At 40.3% G+C, this 12,118-nt stretch overlaps 2 protein-coding genes across 6 annotated transcripts in view; both read right to left on the bottom strand.

Moving 5' to 3' along the window:
• Positions 1 to 1,072: 1,072 nt before the first annotated feature.
• LOC122073939 (subtilisin-like protease SBT1.6) lies at positions 1,073 to 3,799 on the bottom strand. Its single transcript, XM_042638668.1, has one exon. The coding sequence runs from the start codon at positions 3,695 to 3,697 to the stop codon at positions 1,352 to 1,354; it is 2,346 nt and encodes a 781-aa protein (XP_042494602.1). The 5' UTR covers positions 3,698 to 3,799; the 3' UTR covers positions 1,073 to 1,351.
• A 3,533-nt stretch (positions 3,800 to 7,332) lies between these two features.
• The window catches only part of LOC122073057 (DEAD-box ATP-dependent RNA helicase 28-like), an 18,905-nt gene continuing 14,119 nt past the window's right edge, over positions 7,333 to 12,118 (bottom strand). For all 5 annotated transcript variants that reach the window (XM_042637567.1, XM_042637563.1, XM_042637565.1 and 2 more), the window contains 4 exons: positions 10,025 to 10,123; positions 9,835 to 9,924; positions 8,973 to 9,238; positions 7,333 to 7,717 (listed from right to left, as the gene is read on the bottom strand). In XM_042637567.1, the coding sequence (XP_042493501.1) occupies positions 7,702 to 7,717; positions 8,973 to 9,238; positions 9,835 to 9,924; positions 10,025 to 10,123 (471 nt within the window). In that variant the 3' untranslated portion in view covers positions 7,333 to 7,701. The remainder of the gene's footprint in view (positions 7,718 to 8,972; positions 9,239 to 9,834; positions 9,925 to 10,024; positions 10,124 to 12,118) is intronic.

Below are 12,118 nucleotides of genomic sequence, written 5' to 3' on the forward strand. Positions count from 1 at the left end.
TTTAATAGTCGGAAATCTTTGTTTTATCTCCCCTTCTCTTCTCAATTAATTATCCTCTCTCAAGCCTTAGGTATACAATGACTCTCTCTCTCTCTCTCTCTCTCTCTCTCTCTCTCTCTCTCTCTCTCTTCTTGGCTTCTAAACATAACCTCAATCTCTAACTCTTATTGTCCCTCTATATCGTTGAAGAACTCAACCCCATAAATTAGCTTACAAAGTGAGAGAACGCAAGATCATATGAACCCACATCAAATCTCTTTTAAAATCGATGTGGTCAACCCCCTAGCTCTAATGTCTCTATGTAGCGACAGGTAACCCTTTCCTAAGGGGAGACGGATTATTAACTTTTAAAATCCTAAAAAATAATATTATTTGAAAACTGCACATAAAATTCGAGTACGGAACGATCTCCACTTAAATCACTGATGCACATATAGAGAATCTAACTTGAAACCGTACGTCTATCCATACAATCCCCTGTTTGCCATAACCATCTAGATAACCCACATATGGGTGTGACCTTTTTCTATAAGTATTATTTATATTATTATGTACTTAATATATAAGATTGGGTTGACTTGAGTCAAATTGAAAATCTTAATCTAGATTTAACCTAACCCGACCTCAAGCCTAAATTCTCAACAGTAACCCACCCCATAGACTGAGATCTCAACTCAACATAAGCCCCGTTCGAACTCAAGACCAGCTAGGGCGGCTTCAGGCTTTTTCGACACCCGTAAATTCGGGAGGCTGTGATGGAAACGGCATGGAGAATTTTCTCCAGAAGTGGAGAGATAGATATAGATCTGATACCAGCAGCGGGTATATCCTGCCATTATAGTTCGTATGCAGCTAAGAATTTTGCCATTAGAGTCTAATGGTTGAAACTTGACACAAAGATAAGTCAGTGGACCAAAACCCCATGCGGATGGGGGGCATGGGGAACCCCACCAGTATCCATCATTTCAAGCCCCAAGAATGGTCTACTCCTTGATACAGCAAGGAAGGGGACAAGGGGTATGTCTTAAGATGATTTCAGCCACATACCTCTCTTAATCATATGCAACCTTAATTACAACAAGATCTTCGTTTAATTGACAAAACGAGCACATAAATACATATATCCACTTAATTAAGAAAGTGGTTTAATAACTAAAAAAGACACTTAACAAAACCATCCCTTCGCTTGCCGAGGGGATACGAATATCACAGCAAACGCGACCTCAAAAAGGATGGGTAGCTGAGTTTGCTACCATACTCCGCCGCTACACCTAACCTCCATGAGACTCTCCACTAAGATCCCAATCCAACAGTCAAATTACTAACCACCACCACCACATCATATATATAATCACAATGTCTGTAACTGCGTGATCGTTATGGGGCTCCGAACCACATGCTTCCCATCCGACCACGACAGAGATGTGAAAACCGCACCCGTATTTTCATCCAAGACCAGATTCCTACTGTCAATCAATACCGTCACAGCGTAGCTCCGCTTCTTCACCGCCTCGGAAAACACCAGCTTCGACGGTTTCACTGTCACCGAAACCCCTTTCGGCGGCGCGTTCACCGAAACTCTATAAACAGAGTTTGCCGGTCCGACATTCGTGACTGTTCGAATCATTTTCTTGCTCGAAACTCCACGCGCCGATGAATCAAACAACGCCGTGATTGACGGGTAATTTAGATTCTCCGGCAATGGTTTCCTCGGAGGGCAACTCGCAGGTGTCTTCGTGATCACTTGTATCGTATTTTTCCCGTAACCGATTGAGCACAAGAAGCTCACATAATCTTGGCTTGTGATGTCGTAGACGAGTCCAGGGTCCATTGCACGACCGAGATTAAGATGGCCGGAGCCGAAATCGTAAGGCGTCGATGGGTTACCAGTGGCTTCATCGGTCATGAGTTGGAGACGGTTGTCCACAATGTTAGCTGTTGTCATCATGGCAGACCGGATTGCGGCCGGGCTCCAATCCGGGTGGGCCGATTTGAGTAACGCAGCGGCGCCGCTCACATGGGGACAAGCCATGGAAGTCCCGGAGAGGATGTTGAATTCGGTTTTGCGAGTATCGGAATCTAAGCCGGTTGGTCCAAACGCGTCAGTCCAGGCGGCTAGAATGTTGACACCAGGTGCGATCAGGTCCGGCTTGAGGATCTCCGGGTTCACGCCGTTGGGTCCTCGACCGGAGAAGGAGGCCACCACCGGTGCTGGCTTCACGCCAATGATGGTGCCGCGGAAGACAATTGTCGTCGTTGGATTTGCAGAAGATGAAACGTAAGCTTTCAATTTATCCCCTTCTTTGGATCCCACTGCACAGGCAGGGATAAGGTGAGCGTCGCCTACAAGACCCTCGCCATTGGAGATTCCATTGGTGAGAATCATTCCGACACCCCCAGCTTTCTTGACGACCAAGCCCTTTGCGACTCTCGGATTACTCCCGCGATCACAGATTACGATCTTGCCTCTCACGAGCTTTGGATCCAGAGAATTCTCCATACAGAGCGAGGCAGAGAGCATCCCCGATTTTCCAGGGTATACTAGAGGGAACATTTTTCCGTACAGAGGCTTACCAGAGTAGAGAGATACACCAGAGATTTTCCGACCGTCGCCGAGGATTACATCGGCCGGAAAATTGCGATCGATAGTTCCAGCTGCGACAGTAGTGAGCCATGGTGCGAGGTTAGTTACAGTCATACCGTTCGGGCCATCATTACCAGCGGAAGAAGATACGAATACCCCTTTCGAAACGGCTCCATAAGCTCCGATTGCAATTGGGTCGAGATAGTAGGGAGCGGAAACACCATTACCTCCTATGGATATCGAAATCACGTCTACACCGTCAGCCACAGCACGATCAAATGCCGCGAGAATGTCAGAGTCGAAGCAACCTGAGCCTTTCCAACAGACCTTGTAGACAGCTAATCTAGCTTTCGGAGCGACACCCTTGGCGACCCCAGGAGCGTAACCAGCCATGCTCGCCTGGAACACGTAACGACCCGCAGCTGTAGAAGCAGTATGTGTTCCATGGCCGTCTGCATCTCTCGGCGATCGGTATTCAACAGTGGCGTTAACCAATTCCATATCACTAGCCCCATTCAATCTCGCAGCCGCTTCATGGCCTCTGGCAAAAAACCTAGCCCCAATAAGCTTCCGATTACAATGAGCTTGCGTAAACTGAACTCCGGACTCGCAGATACCTTTCCACCGAGTTGGCACAGGACTGAGATTATGATCAGAAAAACTCCGGCGCTCAGGCCAGACTCCAGTGTCGAGAACACCAACGATTACATCGGAGCCGTAATCAGATCCAGACCAGAGACCCTGCTGATTACGTAGGCCGAGAAATTGGGGAGAACGAGTGGTGTGAAGCTGGCGACGATGATCTTCGAAGACGGCAAGCACAGATGGGTGTCTAAGCACGGAAGCAGCCTGGTTGGGAGTTAGGGTAGCAGAGAATCCATGAAAGACGGTGTCATAAACATGAAGGATTTGAACAGGTTCAGCAAAGGCAGAGCTGTACCAATGGTAATGAGAGGAGAAGATGGAGGGTTTTGACTGCTCGTCAACGCGAAAGATGAAGGTCTTGATGATATTATCATCAGTTGATTTTGAAAGGGTTTCCAAAGGAAGAATCAAGAACGTTAAAACGAGAAAAAGAAGCAAAGATTTGCAGAGACGTGTAGGCACAGCCATGAGAGAAGGGTTTTGAACTTGGAAGGAGAGTTTGTTAAGTGAGTCACAGTGGAGAGTGGAGAGTGGAGAGTGGAGAGTGTGAGTTTTATAATGATTCAAAGTTTTGAAGTTCCATTATTACTTTCCAGTGACGAGTCAAGTGAACGTGACCGTCCCAGAGGACAATACAAAGCAGGCAGAGATATTTAATAACTGGATGGGTCTTTATGCTTTTTCCATTCTTGTCTTTACAGTTTAATTTACCGACAGAAGGGTCAGATCACAAAACAGTGATTAAGAACGAATAATGATGGCAGGTGGTGCAGATATTGACAGTTGGATAAGCATCTTAGGGATTATAGTGGTTTTGATTCTGATCTGATGGTTGTTTTCAGGTTGGTATCACTGTGCTGGCATTTTACTTGGATCATTTTCTTATGGTGGGGTTAATTGATGAATCAGTTATCAGTCCTTGACTAGCGGGGAGCTTTATTAAAAATGGAAAGTGGGATAACTGATGAGTTGTGTGGGGCCCGGGGGTTTGGGTGTTGGAGACACTCAAGGTGATGAAAGGGACGCCACGTGTGAGGGATGGTATGTGGAGCCCTCATTAAATGTGTTTATGATAATATATGCTAACGGGGAGTGGAATGACGTGCAGACCTTTCCTGGTCTTTTGCTTTTTAACGCCAAAAGCTAATTTGGAGGCAGTCATCAAGCATAGGGACACCCACAAGTCCACCACCACTCACCCCTCACCCCTCACCCCTCACCCCGGGGAGTGACATCTTTTCATAGGGGAGGAGAGAGAAAGTCACGGGATTACTGTTGTAGGTGACACTCTCAACAGTTCTTTGAGCTAGAGACACTGCAGAGTGCATCTTATGGAACAGTTTTTTACTACTTGGAAGGGAAGCATGTCATTTTGCATGTGAAGAGAACAGAGAGAAAGGATGCAACTATGCCTGGAAGTGTTTTATGTTTGGGAGCATATTTCCTATATTTAGATTTATTCAGAGTTTTTTTTTTTTTTTTTTGTTAATTTATAAGGGATAGAAAGGTCATTTTACATAGAAGAAGGGAGAGAAATAGACACAAAGGTGTTGGCATGGGAGCCAGGCTTCTAGATAAAAAACTTTCTTCATTAACTTTAGATACCAAGGTTTGTTTATTAATAAAAAAGGAGAAATAGAAGATGATATTTATAAAGAATTAAAATAGAATAGATAAAATGAAAGGGTGCATCTGGAGTGTTATGTGATCGACGTATACCTTTCATGTCCTTGTCTCTTGCCCTTTCGCTAAGGCAGTTTGGTTTGATTCTCTACTGTCAATTCGAGCCGATGTGGTCCCTCCTAACAGCTCGGAGGGCTGGATTGACTCTTGGCAAAGTTTGCCCCCATCTTCCCAGGCCCAGGCTAAGTTGATTGCTGGCCTTGCCTCCTTTTTATGCCGGCAAATTTGGTAGGTGAGAAATGCTTTGGTTCACAACAGGGTGGTCTTCTCCCCTCAGGAGGTTATTCATAAGGCCCAAACCTCCTTTGACGACTTCCTTCAAGCCACAACAGTCCCACTTCACCAATTTTAGCATCCTTCTCCTCAAAGTTATGATGCTTGGTCTCCCCCCCCCCTCAGGTATGATTAAAATCAACTCTGATGCAGCTGTCTTTAAAAGTTGTTAAAAGGCTGGGATTGGTTTTGTGGCAAGAGGTTCTTCTACGGAGGTTTTGGTTGCAGTCTCTGAACCTATCTTGTTTTCCTCTTCCTTGATTGTTGAGTCAATTGCTCTTCGATCAGCGATGCTTCGCGTAGCCTCTGAAGGTTGGCCTTCAATGATCTTCGAGAGTGATTTTCAATAGCTCATCTCGTCTATCAACTCTAGAAGCTTCTATACTAATATTTGTTCAGTTGTGGATGACATAATCCTCCTTTCTTCTTCGTTTATGGAGTGCAACTTCTATTTTAGCCGCAGTGAAACAAACATTCTTGCTCACTCTTTTTGTCGCAGGGCACTTTCTTCTTCCAGTGTAATTGAGTTTCCTTGTAATGACACCTGACTCATTTTGATTTTAAGCAGGGAGGTTACTATTATAATTGATTTTCCTTTGAATGATTTGAATGCAGGAGATTTTTTCTATCACAAAAAAAAAAAAAAAATGGCGTATACCCTTAAAAAAATAATTCTATAGAATGATTATATGACTAGCAATGACATATGGGGATTGAATGTTGGGTAAAAAAAAAAAAAAAAAATTAACAAACTTAATGTGGTGAAATGGGGATGTTGTGATGGATGAGTGGTAAAACTAAAAACGATAAAACAAAGAATGAATAAATTAGAGCCAATCTAGGCGTTGCCCCTATTTAGGATAAGTTTTGAGAGACTTGTTTAAGGTGGCATGGACATGTGCAACAGAGGCCTTCGAATGCTCTATTACAATGAAATGATTTATCGCAAATCGAATGAGCTAAAAAAGCTAGAAGTAGGCTTAAAATAAACATAGAAGAAGTGGTCAGAAAAGACAAGTATAGCTTAGGATTAGAATCTTGTACGGATTTGAATAGAACTATTGGACAAATAAAATCCATGTAACCAGTCTCATTGAGCTGGGATAAGGTTGAGTTGCATTGAGTTAACCTATTCGTATATGGTGAATACTTCGTAACGTGGCTCTAAGAATCGAATTTGAATATGTTGATTGAAATTTGAATTGGTCAACTCAAATTAGAAACGGACTCACAACAATTTTGATAAAATGGCAAATCTTGTAACCTATTTTTGGAATCAACCTTGAGTTCTCTTCGATCTTAATTTTTGTTCAATTTTTCTTCTTTTATGCAGTAAATAGTAAAAAAAAATCCAAAAATCTTTGCTTCTTTCAATTCCAATTTTTAGAGATCTAATCATCTTTTGATTCCATTTGAATTGGAATCAATGGGGTAATGATTGCAAACATTTTTTTCTTTTTTAAGTATTAAAATTTCACTTCCCTTTCTTTTAATTCCCCTTGCAACCAAACAGAGCCTGTGGAAAAAGATTTTGTGCATGACTATGCATGATGCATGATCATATGACACCAAATCGCTGGATGGAATGAAGGGTTGTGTATTGCATACGATCATGCCCATCCAACGGTTTGATGCATGATCTATACAGGACTCTTAATATGATCACATTCAACAAACATACATATGACTATATGATTGCTCACTTTTATATTTGGTAGAGAGAGCATTGCCTGGTCGGTTGGCCCTTGTGCCAATATGGAGATCAATGGAACGTGCACCCAAGCATCCAACAAGGGATACAGGATGGTCATTTCAACATTCCTGTGTCTAGGCGTAGGAGTGCACAACCGGGTAGCATTCTTTTCTCCATTATATTTTTAAATCACATTCCAAAAATATACAATGTGACAACCTTATGAACAGAATGTCCACTTTAAAACCTAAGCTTAAGACAACATATTGCACATAAAATGATAATACAAATTAATTTAAATTTATTTATGAGAACAAATTAATTTAAATTAACATGCTTTAAATTGAATTTTTTCTTCTTTCCCGTAAGCATTAAATGTGAGCATAATCCACCGCAACATATTTGACAGTATAACAAACACGTACAACTTAATTTTTTTTTGGGTAGAAACACGTACTACTTAAATTAACATTCTTTTTATTTGGGTTTGTTTTTACATTTTTCTTCTTTTTCCAACTATAGTCTATTCCAATAAATTTGTTACAGTTTCTTCTCCCCAAAACAAAATGGGAGATTTGTAAAATAAAACGTGTAAAATGAATAGATTACAATTGAGCCTATGGAACAGGTATAACTATGTAAGAACATACCTGATTACTCTTGTATAATCCACAATTCCAGATCCTATAGTAAATATTACCCCAAAAAAATTGAGGAAAGATAAGGATGGAAAGAGCTGGCATTCAACGTTGAAGCAGGCACCCCTACCCACTGAGTTGCCGACTGGAGACTGCTCCAGCATGTAAGTTGCCAACTTGTTATTTTATTTCCGTTTATACCTGCACAAGTTCAAACAGAGTGCTTAAGAGATTCTTTTTCTAGTAACTCGTCGATAAGCACAGAGGCTGGAGCACACCCAGAAGTATCAAACAGGAACAAGCCACAAACCATGATTTCAGTGGAACTTTTGTGACTTCACAAATAGGTGGGTAATGGCATTTACAATAAATTAAGAATCAGTGAACTTGATAAAGTTCGACCAAAAGGACTAGAAATCCACCTTTAACATTTCTCCCAAGTTAATGCCACCTGATCAAACCTCAAATGATTGTAGGAAGCATCAGGGTGTTTACAAATGACACAACCCCATGAATTAGCAAAACTAACATCATAAGCATTTTCCACGACCTTCTAAGGTCATTAATATGAAATAAGATTGAAGGCATTGAGAAAGATCCAAAAACCCCATAGTTCATGGATGATCCATATTATGATTGGCTCTTAAAAGATCCACAAACAGGATACATTATGAGCCTTCAACCTGTCTCTGTCTTAGTAACTCATACATGATGAATGCAATAAGATAGGGGCTCAATCTGAACCCTGAAGTAGATCAACTGATGTCAAAAACTTCCTTGTCACTCACCCAATGGTTCAAACACAAGTTACATATCGACATTTAATTATTGAATCTCAGACATGTTGTAGACCATTACTGGTTTTGCTCTCATTCATAGAGGATGACCTATGAATGATCCAATCATGTTCAGTTTGATATATAAGAAATTTCCATACAAATTGACATGCTGGTTCTGACATCCAAATTGTTCTCTAAATTTCTAGCAATTGTCATCAATAATACCGAGACAACACATACTAAAAGAAAAAGGCAAAAATAGAAATCAACATAGTGTATCCTTCTACTTCTGCAAAGTTGGAAAAATGGAAAGGCAAATGTCACAAAGAAAAGGCCAAAATATAGGCCATAAAACTGTAATGCTGAATTCTCCATCAGGTCCTAATGCTCTGCCATGGAGAAACTAGACAATTTTCATGAAAAGCTTCCATAATATTCATTCATTTCGGCAACTAGGTCTAGTATTTCCTCACCATTAATTGGTGTAATAACTGTAGTTATATTTCACTTTAAGTTGCGGATAAGCAGCATTAGTGGATAACAGGTTTGGTTATAAAGATGCCCATAACCACAGTTGGTGGTATCAAAACATATTCTCAGAAAGTTTTAACAATTCAGCAAAAAATCCTCTAAAGCACAGACAGATTTTGAGTCCAAACTATGTATCTGATCCATACCGTGATTTGCTCTTGAATTGCTTAGACTTTTTCTTTCCAGCTGCATGATTGCTTTTTTGTTTCCTTTCACTCATATCAACCTGGAATAATTCACGCATCTCTTCTGTCCTTGACTGAGTTCTTTGGGGACGTTTTGATGTTTTCCCAGCCCTTTTCACAATCTTGCCAGCAATTTGCGCCTTAGTCATAGCCTTTGCTGCTTTTGCCCGCTGATAAGCAAGATCAACCAGTAATTTTCCTTCTTTCCCCTTACCACTTCCACGTCCCTGGCATGAAAATATATATTCTGTTAAAATATAGAGGGATAAAAACTTCTGTGAGCAATGCATATTCCACGACCATGAATATATGCAAAATATCTATTTGGTTAAATATAAACAAATGATATGACACGAATGCCACACATTATTCATAGACCATCACACAAAAGTCTTGAAATAATTTTAATATTGTAAATGCTTCACAAGAGCAGGGTTTTTTACAGAGAAAAGAAATGGATTCTACACAGTATTTTTGGATGAAAATCAACAGGGGAAAATGTAAACTCTTGAGTCATATACCGTCTATATCATAAATGGCCAGCACAAATGATGATCAGGGTCTAAGAATTAGATAGATGAACTAGGTAATTTACACCAAAAATAACAGAGTGCATAAACATAACTATTCAGCAGATTCCTTTGGACTGTAATCAGACAATGATGACAACAAACAACCAACAAGATCAACTTCTGTTCCAGGAATTTTATATGGTGCAGTAGAAAGGACAAATCTCCCACCCCCTTGCTCATTCATAAGTTGCAGTTAGTTCTGGCAATAATCTCAGAGAATGACCAATAGATGCACAGATGCAGATACAAACCTGTTCTAGCTCCTTGTCATCTTCATCTTCATCCTCCAATCTCTCTCGAGCTGCTTCCAGTCTCCGACGCTTATTTCGTGGCAAATTTTTCTGAGGCACCAGAAATATGTGAACATCATATCTTTAATTGCAAAGGAAGTTCCATTTTAAAAGAAAGAGTAATTTTGAAGCGTGAGAAGAAAATAGATACCTCGCGCTCCTGCCTTCTCTTTTCCTTCATCTTCAAGTCTTCGGCGTGCTGGGCGCTGATAACCTCATTTGTAGAACTTTTACCATTCTCCACGGAAGACTGTCATCAAGAGATAGAAGTCTCAATATAATATCACAATCAAAACATTACAAGCTTGGTATACACTTTTCTTTGAGAGACAATCCCAAATGAAAAGTAGAACTTAACTGGTCATTTTACACAGTAAAATCCCTTTGAGATCAGGTAATGTATTACTGGTTTGAAGACTCAAAACAGTAGCCAAATAGTAATGTCTTTCAGAACAGTTCAGATTATAGAATAATGGATAATAAAAAATCAGATAGTAGGATGGGGTTGAAACTAAGGTTGAGTTTATTAAATAGGAAGGATAATGTCCTAAACGGGTGGTCAGATTCGCAGTTATGGGTGAGTCTTAATATCATTAGGACTAGGGGTAAAACAGTAAATAAGGGTTTAGAAATTGAAGAAAGTTGATGGATTCACTCCCGAATATAGGCATATAATCAGTAGCTAAACAAGTTCAGAAAATCAGAATTCAATTCAAGTATCAATTAGGGTTCTAATGGAGAAAACGGCAAAACAGAGGTTTCACAATATCAGTCAATTGGCTGGTCAGAATGGCATGAATTTTGAATTGAGTTTCCCAAATAGGATTTCTGAGATTCGATCAAAATTTGGGCCAGATCTGATGGTTAGTTTGCTTAATCTCAGAAAGGGATCCATATGATCTAGAAGCAAGGGTTCTAGTCGCAGAATTTTAGGTTAGAACTTACTTGTTAATGGCAGTGAACAAAGAATAAGAGAAGTAAACCAGAAAACAGCAGTAGCATAAGAACCTAACCACAAGATGATCCACCTGAGCTTCTCACGCAAGGTGTCAATTGGATCAAACACTAATCTCTTTCCTTCATCACACACAAGTGGTTTCTTGATCAAACACAAAATATCTTCAATGGGGAAGAGGAACAACAAAAGTTTTTCATTTAATCAATTTTTGTGTACAATGCTAGGCCCTCTTACAAACTTACATAGAAGACCCAAAAATAGACTCCCACACTAAAAAGGAAAGACCTAACCCAATCCTTAATTAATAAGGTACCATAAAACTGATTAGGAAACTGAAATAAAAAAATAAAAAATAAAAATAAAAACCATACAACTTAACTAATCCCGTATGCGTAGCCTACACCCATATTATAGGCCCATTAAAATTTGCCCATTACAACAAAAACCCATAGGATCAAAGGCCAACACATACATAACCCAACCCAAAGCTTATTTCCACTAAATGAACCCATTTATACCAAACTTAAACACTTAAATGAAAGAGAACTAACTTAAAACATTAATGAAGATGGTTTTCCTCGACTTCACGGTCACCCTTTTCTGAGCCACGTGGAGGACTCAACTCTACAAACCAACCACTGGATAGATTGCACTGCCAGACCCCATGGATATTCAACAGTTGGACAGAATTTGAAATTTCAACCAATCCAGACAAATTGCATTAATCTTAACTTTTCAGAATGAGAGCTGATAACGTGGCCAATATGCAGGTTCAAGACTGAGGACAGTCACTGTGCAAAAAATGCTGCAAGTACTGAACCTACTCCACCATTTCTGGGAGCCTGCAAAAGCAGGACTTGCACCGGGTTACTGCCCTTACAACTCAATATATCCCTGTTTCACCCTCCCACCTTCATTTCTTGCACTCCTTTCTTACATAAATGTCTAACTTAGAATGCAACAATAAACCTATGGATCCAGAGTCAAAGCATGGATGTACCAAGAAAACCTCAACTTTGGGAGCTATCCACAAGAAAAGATAGAGATAATATATATGATGCATCAAGCATTTAGACCTATTAACGATATCATTACTAAGATCATTGACCAGACTTGCATAGCGAATGCTATTTGCACAGGTTCAAACCCTGGGTATGGACGGGGGGCATCAACTCTACTACAGCCCCATCTCTCTTCCTTGTATTCACAGAACCCACTTGAAGTAAGCTCTAGCAAATTGATCGAGTAAAACTGTAATTCTTTCCCCACAAATTAACCCTCAAAAAA

Source organism: Macadamia integrifolia, chromosome 3 (assembly GCF_013358625.1).
Source record: "Macadamia integrifolia cultivar HAES 741 chromosome 3, SCU_Mint_v3, whole genome shotgun sequence".
Lineage (NCBI taxonomy): Eukaryota > Viridiplantae > Streptophyta > Magnoliopsida > Proteales > Proteaceae > Macadamia > Macadamia integrifolia.